Source organism: Salminus brasiliensis, chromosome 8 (genome assembly GCF_030463535.1).
Source record: "Salminus brasiliensis chromosome 8, fSalBra1.hap2, whole genome shotgun sequence".
In the NCBI taxonomy this organism is placed as follows: domain Eukaryota; kingdom Metazoa; phylum Chordata; class Actinopteri; order Characiformes; family Bryconidae; genus Salminus; species Salminus brasiliensis.
Genome location: NC_132885.1, coordinates 15,789,219 through 15,807,510, shown reverse-complemented (window position 1 = coordinate 15,807,510; position 18,292 = coordinate 15,789,219). Strand labels below are relative to the sequence as shown.

The 18,292-nt window shown below is 39.6% G+C and overlaps 1 protein-coding gene across 5 annotated transcripts in view; it reads right to left on the bottom strand.

Annotated features, from left to right (window-relative positions):
• Positions 1-16,288, bottom strand: part of adam23b (ADAM metallopeptidase domain 23b) — a 31,080-nt gene extending 14,792 nt beyond the window's left edge. For all 5 annotated transcript variants that reach the window (XM_072685795.1, XM_072685794.1, XM_072685793.1 and 2 more), the window contains exons 1-12: positions 16,031-16,288; positions 15,236-15,441; positions 14,784-14,860; positions 9,496-9,559; positions 6,413-6,495; positions 6,245-6,308; positions 5,881-5,953; positions 4,129-4,199; positions 2,890-2,955; positions 2,210-2,278; positions 1,070-1,236; positions 866-950 (exon numbers count right to left, since the gene is read on the bottom strand). In XM_072685795.1, coding sequence (XP_072541896.1) covers positions 866-950; positions 1,070-1,236; positions 2,210-2,278; positions 2,890-2,955; positions 4,129-4,199; positions 5,881-5,953; positions 6,245-6,308; positions 6,413-6,495; positions 9,496-9,559; positions 14,784-14,860; positions 15,236-15,441; positions 16,031-16,112 — 1,107 coding nt within the window. In that variant the 5' untranslated portion in view covers positions 16,113-16,288. The remainder of the gene's footprint in view (positions 1-865; positions 951-1,069; positions 1,237-2,209; positions 2,279-2,889; positions 2,956-4,128; positions 4,200-5,880; positions 5,954-6,244; positions 6,309-6,412; positions 6,496-9,495; positions 9,560-14,783; positions 14,861-15,235; positions 15,442-16,030) is intronic.
• Positions 16,289-18,292: the final 2,004 nt, after the last annotated feature.

Sequence of the window (18,292 nt, the reverse complement as noted above, 5' to 3'; positions counted from 1 at the left end):
CCAATTAGTACGCAACTGGGAAGCACCCAAAAACAATGCTTAACCATTAATTACACTCCAAAAATAAAGGGACACTCCAGCCAAATGGAAGACATCATTAGAGTCACCACTGCTACATCGGATTAAAATATGGTTAATTACTATTTGTAGAAATTTAAATTGAATGACCAGGGATACCACCTTATAACGATGCATCCTGAAGGTAGGTGGAGCCCTTTAAAAAAAAACTACAACTGCATTGGAGTTGATGTTTTGGGATTGGCTGTTTATTTCTAATGCAGATGAGCATTAAAGAACAATGTGCTAAACGCTAGGGTTTGCAATGCAGTAACCTAGTAATTACATTGATTTGGCTTCTTTTCCTGAAAGGTTAAAAATACAAGTCTCTGGCATCCATTTGTGGCAGAATAATAAAAACAATGTGTATGATCTGTTCTGTTCTATATGCCAGTAATAAAGCTTGCTCTCTCTTGTAGTTATCTACTCTGAACAGCTGCACATCCCTAAGTATCAAGATCCTTAAACACCTCTCTTTCGACTTTCGAGAGCTTACAAGTCGGCTCTCAAATCCCAACTAATTGGACCAAGTACCATCTCTATTAATAGATCTATTAATCTATTAATCTCTCATAATATTATTAAACATATTAAATGCTATTTAGGCTGGTTTGGGGGTGACCAAACTCTGGCACAATCACAAGATTTAAATTCCACTGAGAAATTCCTCTGTTGCGGGCTACTATGTCCAGCTACTCTAATTGTCTTTTTTAAATGCGTTGATAAAAAAAGCAACATTTGACTCATGGTGTAGTAGAAGAAGTGAATGGAGTTCCTAGCTGGAGCTCTGTTTATTTATTGTTCTAACCTCATTCACTCCGACACCATGGCTCACAGAACACATCCCACCGACGAACGCGATGCTGCTCTGATGGTAGTGAAAGGTCACATTACTGCAGACAAACACAAGGAGTCGTTTTAGAAGCACACACATCTGAGTGTATATAATGACTACCACTAAAGATGCAGATTAGTGTAGATGTGTAGAAGAGTGGAAAAGTGACAGACTCACGTAAACAGGTGGACTGCATCCGCATGCTGTTTGATGTTCTGCTGACGATATTTGGAAAAGTTTCGCAGCATATCCAGCGGATACACAGTGATTGGAATATGGTTCTTATCTGTCCAGATCTCCATAGCAACCAGGACCACACGTGTGTTCAAGTGTTCTTTAAAGATCTTCCATCAGAGAGAGAGAGAAAGAGAGAGAGAGAGAGAGAGAGAGAGAGAGAGACAAGGAGAAAGGGGAAACAGGGTGAGGGTGAATAGAAAATGAAAGGTTTGGGTAGAGACGGAGCATGAAAGCAAGAAAGAGAGAAAACAGCAAGAGAAAGGAGCTCAGAATAGGTAAATGGTGTGAGAGAAAGGGAAAAAGGGTGATACAGAGTGATACAGTGACAGAACACTCGGAGAGAATTTGAGAAGGCCCGAGTTGCTCAAAACAAAAGACACTGGGAAAAGTACAGGGGGCACAGGAAAACAGAGCTGTTAGAAAAGCTAGATGGACAGAAAGAGAGACAGACAGACAGACATGGAATATAGATGCAAACACAGTAGAACCTGAATGATATTTCAGTTGGCTGATTATATCAGGTCCCATTAATTCAATATCAGAACTACATCCAGTTACGATATAAATTATTGAACCCCCCCAAAAATACGATTTATTAGCCAAATTTACAAACTTTCAGCTACTTTCAAGTAAAACATATGGCATCAATCCTGGTTATATATTCAATTTTCATATACAAATCAGTACATGGGCCCTGTTGAAGTACATCTGCAATGTGTTCTATCTGTTCAAGCTAAATGAGAACTCATATGGAATATGATGCATATAAAATCAGCACATGTGGTAAAGTACGGTATGCATATACCATATTATCCACTACACTAATTCAGACCAGAAATCTCATCTACCTTCACCAAGAGGAATAGACATTATATTAGGCAGCACTCAGACAAACACACTGTTCAGAAGTTACCTCAAACTGTTTAAGGATAATATGAAACCTGTGTCTGGAGGAGGTGTGCACACAGATTACTTTTGGAACAAAACAATCTTGCCACATTAAGTGTTGTTGAATAAATCAAAACACAGACTCAACAGTTCACGTAATTTGTCTCTGGGTAAACAGTAATGATAACTTACGGCATCCACCAGGTTGACCACAGACTTTGCGAAGTTACGGGTTTGTTGCTTGGTTTTCTGCCTCTTGAACTGCAGCAAAAATATTTGATCATTTAGTCACTTAGTACAATCTTCAGAGATGTGTACTTCCCTGATTATTTTTAAATGATAACCTCTATATTTCTATTCCAGGATGTTTGTGAGAACAGAAAATGTCATTTTTACACAGTTACATAGTTACTCAACTAACTTTTTCTTTTTTTTCTTTTTTTTGGAAAAGGTATTTTATTGCAGTAACAATGCTTTTTTCATGCTCTGGTGTCTTTCCAATCTCAGTTACACAGTGTTACACCCACTGAATGAGTGTTTTTCTGACAAAGTGATCAGAGCGCCCTCCTGTGGCCACTGCCTTCACTCTACAACTCCACTGACTAGTGATTAGACCATTTCAGGCCAAGAATCCCATATTTTGTGACTGTCTCCACTAACACCATAGCGTAGAGGGTTTTCTCTTTCTGAAGGAATCCCAGACAGATGACTGAGGTTTCTTCAAATTGGCTCACGTTTCCCACATAGTGCCCACTGGAATCTGTGCCTATATACACATCAACATTACTCACGACTAGCACAACATAAGCACATTACAAGGTTACCCCACACATATAAACACTGGTCAGACACACAAACAAACACACACGCACCATGTTATGGTCGCTGACAATCATCAGTTCGATGTACTTCATCTCTTCAAACACATTCCTTGGCATCTGGAAGAGAAGCAGCCATTATGTAAGCAAGCACATCATGACCACATTGTCAACATTACGAAAGCAAGGCTGCTTAAAAAAGACATGGCTGTTCTGAAGTGGCGGTTAGTCCCGAGATGAAATATCAGCAAAGCCCTTGTTCATCATGTAGCGGCTGACATGTGATAACAACATGCCTAAACAAACAGTCTGTGATTTAGGACTAAAAGAGAAGCATTACTGATAACAGGGTTAGACAAGATGCATCAAGAACCCTTATTAGAGCCTTGTGTAGAGAGTAGGGCTGTATGCTATGGACAAAATGTCATGTCAATGACTGAATGAAATTGTGATATAGTTGAAAGGTCATGAAAAATATATTTTTTATGTAAACACTGCTAATTTTACTTTTAATTTACTCCCCGGCCTACTTAGTTCATATATGGAAAGAAAGCTGCAAAACAGCTCATTTGTATGAATTATTTGTATTTGGGTGAATAATTACATTAATGAATGTAAGAATGTATAATAATACATTTTTTACTAAAATTCTTACATTCATTAATGTTTTCTTTGGGATTATTTTAGGATTTGGGATTTGTTCCATTTCCAAGGACAATGATCTATCATTATAAGTTTGTAGCTGCAAACAATTCTGCTGTTTAAAAACACGTCTTAATTCTGAAGTACACTTTTTCATAGGTCTTGAGAAACATGAGAAAACGCCAATTCAGCTTTTTTCAATTCAGCAGTTTTGTCCCATTCATTCAAAAAGTTATAAGGAGTTGGTCAGCCCAGGCAACTTTTTGAATAAGGCACAATACAGCGATGGAGATTATTTATCAGTCTTATAAGTGAACTGTAGGGGAAAAATAATACAATAACAAAAAAATGTAAGAAATGGCCCCTTTAATACCGGCCTACATTATGCTGCCCAAAAAATTGCACTTATTTATTCATGTTGATTCACTATGATCCACCCAAACACCAACAGGACACTCACGTTTCTGCAATACCAGTATCAGTTGAGGCCAATACTGAAAAAACAATATATTGTGCTGTGCAGCCCCAGCAGACTCCCGACTGAGAGCTGGACAGCACAGCTGTGTTTTAGTTACTAAAGTTATGTTGTGAGTGAGCTCATGGTGCGGCCTGTGTCCAGCCGTGTGGGAGGAGGCCCCCTCACATGCTTACAGCACGCTTTTTCCTGCGCCGCAACCAAGACATGTCATCCAGCTCAGGCAGCAGCGGCTCCACCTTATCTCCTACACACACAGGCATACACACAAACACACACACACACAAACACAAATGTTATCATTGGGTATTAGTTTTGTGTTGCCACCAAGAACAAAATGTTTCTCTCTTTGTTTCCATTGAGACTGAAACACTGAAACACATTGAGTCCTTTATAAACATGACAGCAGTGGAAGGTTATTATGTAATTTCCAAGTCTGGACAGCTTTATGGGTAAATGACATACTGTATAAACCAGTGAATGACTATATAAATGTAGGAGGGTGTTGTTCATTTACCCTCTAACTGCCCTAGTTCATAGACTTATTCAAACACCAAACACAGAGAGGGGCAAAGGAAATGTGTTATAAACAGAGGACTAAAACTTGAATCAGGATTAGAATCTATCTCATGTAGCTCAGCATAAGTTTGAAACAAGGTACTAAAAGGTGTTTTTGTCCTGGCCAAGCACAACTAACCCAAAATTTCAAAGCAACTTGTTTCAAGAAACGATCGGTCAAAGCAACATTATGTAGCAATTTCATTTTCAACACTAACTTGTAATAGGGAAAAAGGTGTCTCTGCCGTTGCCTCTTGGGCCCAGAAAGCTTACCACTGCACTGTGGAACTCTGGTGGAGCTGCATAACACTGCATAACCCAAGCCATATATTTGTAAAAATATAAATTTTGTAAAAATGAATTGTACTCCGCAACTGTAGAGGGAGCCAAGGAGCAAAAAATATCTCACACAAAGCTGCTTTATAGCTTGAAAGGCAAATTAGACTTTGGTAAATTTAAGAAGGTTGTTGGTAAATGTATAAGGTTATCAATTCAGTTATTAATTCTAATACAGAAACTATAGTGTGAATTATTTGGCAACCATTTGGCTTATTGTGGGGTCAATAAAATGAATGTTAATTCTAAGAGTATTTTAGTTATGAGAGTGAAGAACGGAAGTAAGGGCTTGCAAGCGGGGTCAAATGGGTTACCCTGATGAACATGTACAGTATAACTGGGAAATGTTCACAAGCATGTGGTATCCACAATATTTAAAGCTATAATGTGTCATATCAACAAAGCTAACTTACAGCTAGGACATAATCAAATGGTCATTAATCAATGACTATTCTTGAATCTGTTCTTAATTCTCAGAAATGATGTATATAATTATTTAAGCAAGCTGGAAAAATGTAGGTTGCTTCCAAATCATTCTGAAAGAAAAACATACACTTAGGGGTGTTTATTGTGCCATTCCTCAGAATGGGTCAGATTTCTCTGAAATAGTTCCAAAGAAAAACTGTTTGACTCAAGCACACACTGACTGGAAACAATTTGGAGAATTGCATATTTTCCAGCTTTCTGTTGGAAACTCATTTTCTCCTTTAACTTACTAAGCCTGCAAGTGCAGTCCAAAACACACCAAAGCCAGAGAGCAGTCTCTTGGATGTATCTGTGTTTGGAAAGATGGATGAATACTGTAGCAAACATGGGCTGATGGTACAGATTAACCCCTTAAAAAGCCCACTAGTGGGCCAAACGTGTTATTACAAACTTCTATTACCAAAGAATAGCCCACCGGTTTATACAGAAGTCAGAATGATACACCTTGGTGTGTAATAAGCCTTTCTGTGTTAAGGGGATAATACTTTCTATCACTAACCTGGACACACAAATGGTGAAAATCTCTTTTTATGAACTAAAAGAAATACCTTCATCTTGTGGGTCATTAGATTGCAGCAAACTGGGCGTTCTGCGCAGTGTGTGGGGCCTAGCAGCTCCTTCCTAAAACACACACACAAATCAAGGTAAACAGATAATGCAAAGACTATCTATGAAGATATCCACATTAGCATTATTAAATGCTAATGAAACTGCATTTAAACTGTATTACAAATCAATGCAGTAAAGGTAACAGCAGTCCTAATGCAGTGGTAGAGGCAGTGGAAAGCTCATTCTACTTAAATGTGTTTAAATACAAAAACAATGTCATATTAAATCCTGTGTTAGGTTGTGCCCCACACACCCCTACTGTTCTCTGAAATCCTGAGTTGCTGAGAAACTCAAAGCACTTACAAAAGAGTGAGTCTGTTTCTGAGGCTCAATCAGATACACATGAACTCCATCATCAAACATGCCACTGGCAGCCATAGAGAGAAGGGAAAAGTGTGACAAATCAACAGAGAGATAATAAAAACAGTACAGCATTTAGGATTCTCAGAGAGATTGCGTGCTTGTACTTACTGCAAGCCATTGCAGGTCGACAGAGCCACACGCGAGGCCTCAATTCCTCTCACCTGACCACTGTAATAACAGTGTTCACCACCCTGAGAACACACAAAATTACACTGCTCGTAAGATAGAGGTCCTATAAAGGGTTTCTTTGAGCAATGCCACAGAATAACTATTTCTGGTCTCCTAAAGAACCATGTTTTTAAAAGAGTTGTGTGAGAGTGTGAAGAATTTTACATCAAATGAAGGTTTCTTAAGTCTCCCACACCTGTTTAAACAAACATGGCTCCAAAAGTTCTTCTCTAGCATCTCTTAAAGAACCCTTTGTAGCACCTCTATATTTCTAAAAGTGTAGAAGCAGAGATCTGACACATATCAAAATCAGTCACATCTCTTTGTCTTTACTGATTTAGTTTGTTGGGGTTTTTTTTAGCAGTTTTGGCGATGTAAACACACATCAGTATTGAACCTCCAGCACAGAGAGACCAGGCTGGAAGGAGGCTGTTGTTCTAGAGAGCAGATTTATGATCCAGGCCTTAGCCAGCAGGGCCTCCAGACAGACACACAAAAGCAAAGACAAGAGAAAATCAAATGGGAAAATTACAATAAAGCAATAATGTACATTGTATAGCAAGTCAATTAAAAAGGGTCTGGTACCAAGACGTTACAGCAGGTCCCTTAAGTCCTGCAAGTTGCGGGGTGGGGTAGCAAATCCCACACACAAACAGCACACACATGACAGTCCATCCACAAGAAGTAAGGGAAAACAGAACTCACTGGACTACTCTGCCTTTTTCCATTGCTCCAAGCTAAGTAGCCCCACACCCAGTAGAGTAAAATCCACTGTGTGTTGTCACACATTCCTCTCGTTACCATCATTAGAAATCTGTTACCATTGCCCTTTTAGATACATTTAGCATTACATCACTAACAAAGAATTTGTTGATAATTAACCGTTCTGCAATCCTCAAATGATCCTGCATAAAATCAAAAAATCCCACTGAAATGCATCAGTTACCACCTAATCTACACCAAACCTGTTTGAATAATTACTGTTATTTACTTCATCTGTGACTGGTCATAATGTTGAAGGCTTATCATGTACATATGCCAATGAATTAAGGTTGTTTAAAACACAGTACAAACAGAAATGCCAATGTAACAAAATAATGTAACTGGATGAAATATCCAGTTATCCAATATATCTGAAATATATATGATGGTCAGTGGATGATATGGAAAAAATATTAACTATACGTCAACAAATATGTACAATCTACATGTTTTTTTTCCCCACAAGAATAAAGGTGTGCAGTTTAATCCTATGTTGTGATTCGTAGGGATGTGTATTGGCGAGAACCCATGTTGATCCCGTATGTATCATAATACAGGGGCTAGGATTTAATGTATTGTGATAAACTGCAACACTGTAAGCAATGCGATATTACAACTTTTTAAAATCCATTTTTTGGAAAACTTGCGTAGCATAAAACACCATCATATACATTAAAATCTGCGTAACAGAAAAGTTGACTTTTGTTGGGTTGTATCATGTTGGATATACCACCAACTGCATCTGTGGGTGTGGCTCGGTTTCCTGTGCTTATCTGTGACTACAGTGATTCAGTGTATTGACTTAGGGTGAGAAAGGACTCTCTGTCTCTCTCTCATGTCTCATTTGCTCTATTTATTGTATTTTTTATTTATCTCTTTTCTCTAATCCTTTAACTCATCTTCTAACTCTTTCTCTCACACTGCCAGGTTTCCCACACTGCATTGTTACTGCAGAGTAACGTCAGGTGGTCACATGACCTGAGCTGCAGGCCAGCAGAGCTTTGCTGAGTCAGCACAGACAAATCCAGCAGCCCATTTCCTAATTCAGCAGCACTCAGCTCTCTAACTCACCCACTCACTGTATCTCTACCCTCTCTCTCTCTCTCTGCCAGTCAGGCCTCTCACTCGCCTCTTCTGTCTACTTCTATCTATACATCGCTATACATCTCTGCATCTCTCCATCTTTATGTTTCTAAACTCTCACTATTTCTTTCTCTTTTTCTCAGCTCACTTTCTCGCAGCTCTTTCTCTCTCTCACTCAGCTCACTTTCTCTGAGCTTCTCTCTCTCTCTCTCTCTATATATATATATATATATATATATATATATATATAAGAAATTCCATATCGTCCATCTCTCTCTCACTGTTACACGATATGTTTTTTTATTATATCAATTTTCTGAGTGTATCATGGATATTGTCAGCTCTTAAAGAGCACTGATTATATGCACGTTTCATTACAAAGAGTGTAATCATATTTTCAGTTAAAATCATGGTATATATGTATATATATATATATATATATATATATATAGAGAGAGAGAGAGAGAGCTGGACGAAATGGATAAAATATTTATTTTATTTTTAAAAACTGCTAACCACATACTCTCCCATACTGAGTACCATGATTTTTACTGAAAATATGCTGCATTCCATTGAATTGATTACACTCTTTGTAATGAAACGTGCAGATAAAAAAACTGACACACTAAAATATTGTCACATTGCCCGAAACTATATATATATATATATCTTTCTCACACAAACCGGTATTTATGTAATCACTTACTTTATGTATTTTTTGCAGATTTATTTCTTTGTAGATCTAGATTTCCACCTCATGCAAACTGTAATTCAATGACATCCCACTATCCATTCATTACATTGCTTTGTTCACCCTTTTTCTTCCCGCTCTCTCTCTCTCTCTCTCTCTCTCTCTCTCTCTCTCTCTCGCTCTCTGAGTGAAATTCAATATCACTGACATTCTCAAACATTTCTCCTTGCTGCTTCATGTCTTTCCACGATTCACCTGCCAGAGTCTGCTGCACCGTGATAACACATAAATCAGCAGCTCTTGTCATGTGGTATACTTCCAGTAGCATCCTAGTTGTTCATCCCACAGCTTCATTGTTGATCGGTATAAATTTGCCTCAAATTCTACTGGCTTAAAATAGTAAGAAAAAAAGCAGCGGTAAGTGAGCTGATGTATGCTGGAGGAGAATCAGAACAATAGGCTGTATGAAAAAATGTGCGACAGTTACCTTTGACAGGATTGGTTTCCCATCCTCGTAATGAATCTCCACATAATCGGAGGACAGTAGGTCACTGTAACAGACAGAGAACAAGCATTATGACTTCCTCCTGCTTCCTTTGCTGAGCTTGAATATCATGTCAGCAAACATCTAGATTCAGCACAAGACAGATTACAGGAATGTGGTGTAGAAGTGCAGGTCAATGCACTTTGCAAGAAAACCAAAAGATACCAACTAAAATAATGACACCTAGTAGTGTCATAATGACGTTAGGTTTATGGCTCATACACACAAACAAAAAAACAGTAATAGTCCAGTTCTGAACATGGAAGTGACATATCATGAACCCTAAACAGCATTGTGTCCAACATCTGGCAAATCCGGCATTACCAAAACAGGGCTGGAAAATAGGCCAATTCTAAAAACCCTAAAACTATTACATAACAGTCTTGGATCATTTTACGTATGTCCCTAAAATTTACATACACCTAGTCCACAAGGGAAAGCCCTGCTAGCCCTAGTCAAAACTGCAACGTGGAAGAAGGCAACAGTTACTTTATGAGAATATGCACTTCGGAAAGCACCCCTCTGTGGAGCACAGTCAACAGCCATAAAAAGTGCCCTCAGAGAAGACACAGAGGCTAAAAAGGTATCGGCTAAAAGCTAATCCCTGGCCAACCAGGTCATCCATTCATTTCTGACTGCACAGACAGGAGAGCTACACTAAGAAGGGAATAATTACAGTTCTTGTTACAGTGTTAAAAACAATGCTAGGCTAGGCTAGGCTATGCTATGATGCTCCTGTAAACCATCACAATGCCTTAAAACCGGCGCATAAAAGAAGAACATATCATCATCATAAAAGGAAAACTTCATTTTGAGACAAAATAACAGTTTTTTATTGATTAGTAAAACCGTAACTGAGCATTTTACATGCCAACCAAAGTCCCAAACTAGCTATTTATTTACACATTAAATGTATACATTATACTTATGACCAAGAGTGCAAATATGAGATGCATCATATGGGCAACGTTTTGGGACGCCAACTTATTCTGTGTTTCTTCTTAAATCAAGGGCATTAAAAACAGATTTTCTCCTGCATTGGTTGGAGTAACTGTCTTGAAGGCTTTCTACTAGATTTTTGTGCAACTCCCTAACTCATCCCAAAATTATTGGATGAAGCACCATCAACACAGTTGCTCAATGCTGGGGGGCCTTATAACTTTCTAGTAAACCTCTGGCATAGGCAATTCATGTGTATCTGCTTCAGAGAGTCCTATTCTATTGGCAATATTTTTCTAGAGGGACTTGACAAGCTGTGTGTGCATTTGAACATCAAGTCAGCAATGGGTGCATTGTACTTAAAGTAGCTACATGCATTCATTAGAAGGGGTGTCCACCAACATTTGGACATTTGGACATGTCTCTTGTACAAATGAAACATAACAACATAAAGCAGCAAACACTTTGTACCACTATGCACACATATGAACAAGCACAGAGTACTTTTAGTATGCATATTTCATGGAGAGGATTGATTTTCCATTGGGCTTTAAAGTGTTTAGAGTGTTTTGTCTACTATTACAAAAATGTATGGCCTACCTAAGCAGGCATAACATACTGCAAGTCAAGACTATATAAAACATTAATTATGGCGTTGGTCTTAAGTATCTCTGATACTGTGTTAATGGACGTCTTTCTGAAAGAAAACCAGTCTGTGATTAGCTTATATATAGATATATATTCATACACATATAGATAAACTGTGTTCAAACTTCCTTAAAAAATAAGATGGGCCTCCTGAGTGTCGTGACTGTCTAAGTGTTGACACTATCATTGGTAGGTTGAAAGCCACAGCTATGCACGGCCCTCTGTTAGCTGAGCTGATGTAACAGACTGACAGTTAGTGTTCTCTTCCAAGTGAGTTCAGCTGTTCCATGATGTTCTGTAAGTGACAGCTTTAAAAGAAGTAAAAGCTGGCTTCATGTATCTTAAAGTAAACACATGCTAGCACTGGTGGCATCATGTGAGGGGGGGTCCTAGCTAGTGAGTGGAAATTGGCAATGACAAAATAGGAAATAAAAGTACTAGGGTTACTCTTAATTTATCTCCAAACAAAAAAATATATAAGAAATACATAGGTGAGATATGTGCACCACAAAGCAGCAGCTACCTTTAGCAGGATGAAATAAACACCATTTGGGAAAGGGTATATGTAGAGCTGGGCGATATGCCGATATTTTATCGTATCGTGATAAATTATGTTATCGTGACACTCATAACACTCTTTTCTAAGCATATCGAGGAAATTGTCACTGCTTAATAAACACTGATCAACTGCAGATTTCATTACCAACTGTCATTAGACTGGTTCAATTAGATGAAGAGCAGCAAGAGTACAAGAGAGTAATTGAATAGTAGATTTTAAGGAACTGTCACTATTGATATATATAGTCTGTGGTTACATGTATCATGATAAATATCATATATTGTGAAAATGTATTTAAATATCATGATATAGTATGTTTACCATATTGCCCAGCCCTAGGTATATGTACTCACTCACATCAAGAGAACTGACTTTCTGCTACAGGTATGTCCTGAAGGCCAGGACATGGGCCCACACTACAAATGATTCTGCCACAGGTGTACTGATGCATGTGGATATGTGTTGTTTTCATTTTTTGGTTTCTGACTTTGTCTTTTTCCCCTGGTGTTTGGTTTGATAGCTTTCTGGTACTGTACTAACATGATTGTTTTTTTACTTTCCACTTTTGCTACAGCCCATGTCTGTTCAGTTTATCTTCGTGTTTGTTAATATTTGCGGTGTTTTTCAGATCATCTGTGAGCTTCTGATCTGTTCACATCCAAGCCTTTAAAGTTTAAAGGGTTAAACTGTTAAAACACACATCTCTGAGACCAGTACTGCCATAATAGTTTAACTCCCTGTGTTCTCAGTCCTGTTACACTCTAAAGCTTATTATTCAGAGATGCGCATGCATGGCAGCACAAACTGGCATTTTTACTCTAGCTTTAAATGATAAAGAGCTCGAGGAACCTAAAGAGTTAATAGAGCTGCAGGTCCCTCTGTTTCTCTGCAGCGCTGCAGAAAGCCTCCGTGAGCAGAGGTCTGGAGCAGCTGAGTGTAGGGTAATTTTAGCACGCCAGCACAGAGAGAGAGATGTGGAGGACTAAGCAGAATTGTGCTGCACAGGTGCAGTGAGGGGAGGAGAGCAGAGCAGGAGCCACTGGCTGCATGCAGAGAGAGAAACTGCTATATTTAGATTAGCGCTGCTGCACAGCCATAACAGCGGCCAGCTCGTGGGCACAAACCGCCCACACCCGCAACCACAACCACCTTTACCCACAAAGTACACTCACTCACACACCTGAATATGAATGTGTGTTCCCCTACACTCCAACCATTAAACGAATCAGAATCAAAGCTACGGAATTCACCTTCCTGCAACAGTCATCAGACTAAAGGCTCGCTCTGAGGAGAAGATGAAAGATGAGTTATACGCTGCATGCATGAAAGAAGGACAGAGAGCAGAGATAGAAAGGACATAGAAAACTGACCTGCACTTAGTCCCTAAACCAGAGCCTCTCCTCTGCATATCAATTAAATCACTGGACTGACACAGACATGCTTCATTCTCTATTCAATTACTGTAATCAGAGACTCTCAGGGCTCCAGACCAGCAGATAGCTTCTGTCTCCACCACAAGACAACCAAACAGAGGACAATACCATTGTCAGAATAGCAAACGACACGTAGCTATGCTGATTAAATAAAGCAATAACAGCAATGAGCTTACATACATAACACACACCAGCTTGGCCAGCTATTGATTTTGTTACAATTAAATCACATGAGCTCTCACAACAGCCTTTGACTACAGGTTTGTCTACACGGTATCTGGTTTGACTACAGGCTTGATTAAAGTATTGTGACTTTATGATAACTGTAACTTCAACCACTGTCAACCAATGATTTTATTATTAGCAACAGATCTAAACACTCAACACACTGCATAGTCAGTGTGTTATTAATTGAAGACATGATTTATGATGAGACCGTCATTATAATCAGCCAAGGGGAGTCGTCTAAGCACATAAAAAAGCCAATCAGGGAATGAAGTGGTTCCATAGACCTAACGAACTAACTTGGCCTGAGGCAGCATATGGTTGCTGTAAAAACAAACATCACTTGGAAACATCAGCTTGACATTGTGCAAACACCTCACAAGCAATCAAGCAATAGAAATGCTCTAAATTACCATTACATTTTGTAGGTCTTGAAGACCTGATGAAAACATCTAATCATAGGTCCATCTTCTACAACACACTGTATCTGATCACAACCATGAATGAAATGTTGTAGATCTTGGAGATCTACAGCTGAGATCTCTGAGGAAACATCAGCTGCATCCCAATTGTGTACTACACACCAACATTATAAGGTAAAGACAATATACTAACCATAATAGTGTGGGTTTGACAGGTTAGTATGTGAACATACTAACTCGTTAAGTACTAACAGGACGTGCTAAAGCATTGCTATGCCAACATACATCACTGCACGTTCTCCTGGCACCAAGTTCTCATTATCCAAATTTTTTTATAATAATTGTTCCAGACGTGAGTAGCTCCTCCCTTTCCGTTTTGCATTGCTTTGTGGGATAATTATGTCCAACGTAACCAAACTCAAGAATTATCGGATGCATCAAAACATGCATTGTGGATATCTTAGTGTACCCAACTGACACTTTTATTTATATTACATACTACACACTCAAAAACTAGTTACTAGTATTACCAATTATTATGCAATTGGGATACACCCATTTACTTCAGAGGTCCATTTTCTACAACACACTAAACACAACTCAACCAATAGAAATACTCTAAATTACTAGGAATTAAATCTTGTACATCTTATACATCTGTGTTTCCAGCAGAAAATATCTACTTTTACAAGACATATCTGAGCACAGAGGGGCAGTGGTGGCTCAGTGGTTAGAGCGCTATCTTTTCAATCCTGGAAGTGCCCCTGTTCGTAGATCTTGGTGAGCTCATGTTTCCAGCAGGAGACATCTTCTACAATACACTGTATCTGAACAGTGAAGCCACAACATATCAATAGTCTATTAGCAACCATGTGAAACCCAATACACTATGTATCATTTAAAGGCAATAATGTAAAGCACATTATAACAGTGCGATGCTTTTATATATTTTATATTTCTGATGACAAAGCATTCTGATTCGGTGCTCCACAATACAATACTTACTTATTTAACGTGAGGTCCAGTATGAATCTGGACCCGAAGGCCTCAAGCTGAAAGGTAGCTTGTGCCAAATGGACTGCCTACAGAAACACAGAAGTGACAGCATTATACACTTACAATCACTGCTTCACAAAACCTTTATTTGGTAGAATTAACACAATCACACACATCCTAATGCAGATATCTGAAAGTGGGCATTCTTTGAGAGGACAGCTTTGCAGTAATCTGAGCTGCTCATCATGCAGGGTGCCAAGACAATGAGCTGCAGCCAGCTGGTAGTAAGACAGAGTGAGGTCCAACCCCCAAGCAGAAGATACTGCAGTCTGCTAAGTTCTCTTTGCACAAACATTACCTTGATGTGAGCACTAATGGCATCAATACTAAAATCTTGCCAGTTCATTGCAATTAAAGTCATGTCAGCCCTTTTCAACTGAGGCAACGGTGGCCACACTGACCTGGCCCTCCTGGCCAGGGGTCTTAGCCCAGGTGTTGAGGTTATGGTAGGTGCTCTCTGAGTCCTCGTTCAAGTAGTAGATGAGACGAGAGGGGTACGTGATTGCCTGTTCGACCTCCTGACCGCTCTCGTTGTGTGTGTGTGCTGGCGCAGTGGCATCCTGCTCCACCCGCACTGAAACAGCATCCCCACCAGGCTCATTCTCCACTGTCACACACAGCAACACACACAAAGCAAGAAACACACCGTTAATGTCTGAAGAATCTCTATAGGTTGCAGCAACCATACACAATCTGATGATTATATGAATTTACACACACACACACACACATATATATATATATATATATATATATATATATATATATATATATATATAAAGAGAGGGGGGGGACTAATTAGTCATATTAACTAATTAAAGATCTTTTTATAACAAAGCTGTTATCAGGGTAATTCCAAACCTCCAAAGACTTTAAACTAGATATGCTCTCTTGCATACATCATTGGTGCAAGAAGATTCAGATCTTCTTGGAGAAGGTTGAGCATGCTGCAAAAGCAGCCTGCTAGTGCACTCCCCTCTCCCTCCCCTCTCCCTCCTCTCTCCACTCAGGACATCCTCAGCATCCACATACAGGATGTCCTTGCCCCAACACAACCAAGCAAAACTCCCCAATGGTACAAGACTGGCGTACATCAGTGTTACACCCCGCGTTAGAAAGCCAGTCAGACATCACTCCGAGCTGTCTCGACTTCCCTGAGACAATTTGTTGGTTTTAATTAAAGGTTAATTACGTACCAAGCGATGCTGTGGTGATGGACGACCGGAGTCCGGAAACAAGGACGCTCACGAGCAAGTGGGAGAGAAATCTCAGCCACATGATTCATAGCTGGCGGTTTGGATCGCGTTGTGTTAACGTATGGATGCTGAGAGTCTCTTCATGTTTCCGTTTCGAGATGCTTCACAGGTCTCGTGTAGCGCCGGAGGCGGTGGCCAGATGCTCAGAGAAAAAGTGATGGTCTACGAGCAGGATGGTGTGTGTTGTTTTCGCATCCCTTTTCCGGCAAACCCCGCCTTTTGCTCTGGAACCACCCGGTGCTTCAATTGGCTGGTCGTTCATATTCATACACAACCTGCCTGTGCTTTCCTGCGTTCAGACAAGCCCCGCCTCCTGCGCTAGGATTGGTAAGCAGTAAGGAAATGCCGACCAGCTGTGGCGCAGGGGGCGGGGCTTGCCCGAGTAGAGGTGCGGATGCTATATTATCAACGCCTACGAGCATGATGTTACTGCGCAAGTGTTTTTTGTAGGCTACTTCGTGCACCTTTGAATAAACCATTGATTCAGAAGCTACATTAATAATGAATGAACGAAGAAGTCTGAAGTTACAACTTCACAGCCCAGTTTTTTCATCATCCTTTCCTGCACCATGCAAGGCCTTTATGACAGCCTGGAAGGCCCTTTCTGCTGCATTACTACAACTGAGTCCTGAGTGCTCAGCGAGGGGGTTGGCAGCTTTTCAGTTCTGCTAGTGAACTAGAACTCCATGTGCCAGTGTTTGACATAACAAATGACAACATGTATCTGCTCAAATATCCATGGCATTTAGAGAAAAGATACACAGCATTTATTAAAAGCAGATGCCATTTCTTGTCCAGCAGCGTTTGTTCTTTATTGCAGATGTGACTGTGCAGATCACAGAATTATCTAAAACAAAGATGTCTTTATATGTCTATACACACTATACTATATATTTTATCAGTGGTCACAGGGTGCTGCCCACATGACGCTATTGGCTGTGAATTTCTGATTTTGGTGGACTGTTCTCAGTCCAGCGACCCTGAGAAACTTTAGAAGTGATGAGGCCCATTGCGCTCTCTTTGACTTCGGACACTGATGCCAAAGTGGCATGGCTCGGGCCATAGTGGTAGCACATTAGACTACTGACTTGTTGATGTTTTGCTAGCTTTTTATGTTCATCCTGTTATGGTGTAATTCATGCACAATGGTCCTTTGTTTCATCTGTATGTTAAGGAATCCTGGAATGTTTCCTGGACAGCTGTGCCGCATCTGGTTTGTTCATTTTTTCAGCATGAGAGAGTTTTTTCTCTTTTTTTTATCTTGATTGCAATAGTCAATATTTACATGTAAGGCCAAAGTTTTTTTTATGACAATAATATTTTTATTAAAAAATGTTTTATAACAAATATTATGGTCTATTGATTACCACTGTCTAAGTGTTGGCCATATTATCATTAGAAAACTCGTTTTCTTAGTGAAGGCATTTCATGATGAAACTTGGAACCTAATACAGATTAATAATTTCTGAACTCCAAATATGGATTTCCAAAATAGGTGTCTAATAAGGGTTCGGCCCTTGCTCTGGTATGTGTTGGGGAGGTGTTTGATGTGTTCTTCCTGTATCTTCTCCTTCCACCGGGTACTCGGGTTTCCTACCACCACCCAAAACACATTGTAGGTGTGTAAGTGTAAATGTGGTACCCCACAATAGACTGGTGCCCTGTCCAGGCAGTATTCATGCCTTGCGCACACTGATTACAGATAGGCCTGGACGCACCACAACCCTGACCAGGAAGAAGCACAAATGAAGGTGAATTAACAATGACAATAATTGTATTCTGTTACACTCAAACCTGTGAATACTTAGATGTAATAACAAAATTATAACCCCTTCAATAGTAAGGGGTTAAAGCTGAATACATGGCAGACATACAGTATAATAAAAGTTGTATTTAGCAAGTATTTTCTATGCCTAAGCAAAGTTGCCCCTTACACAAAGGACAGTGTGCTTGAGCCGGGTACAATTTTTATTTATTTTTTTTATATTTCCCTTAGTGTTGTGACAGTAAACTAACCTGCGTAGCACATAGAGCAGCAGACATGCTTATTACTCTGTCATCAGCTCTCATTAAAGGGCCAGACTAGGGATGAGGGCCATATGCTAAAGACAGAAGTCCTGTGTGTAGTGGTGTGTAACCAGCAGTATTTCACTCACACTGGCCCATCCACACACACACACACACACACACACACACGCATAC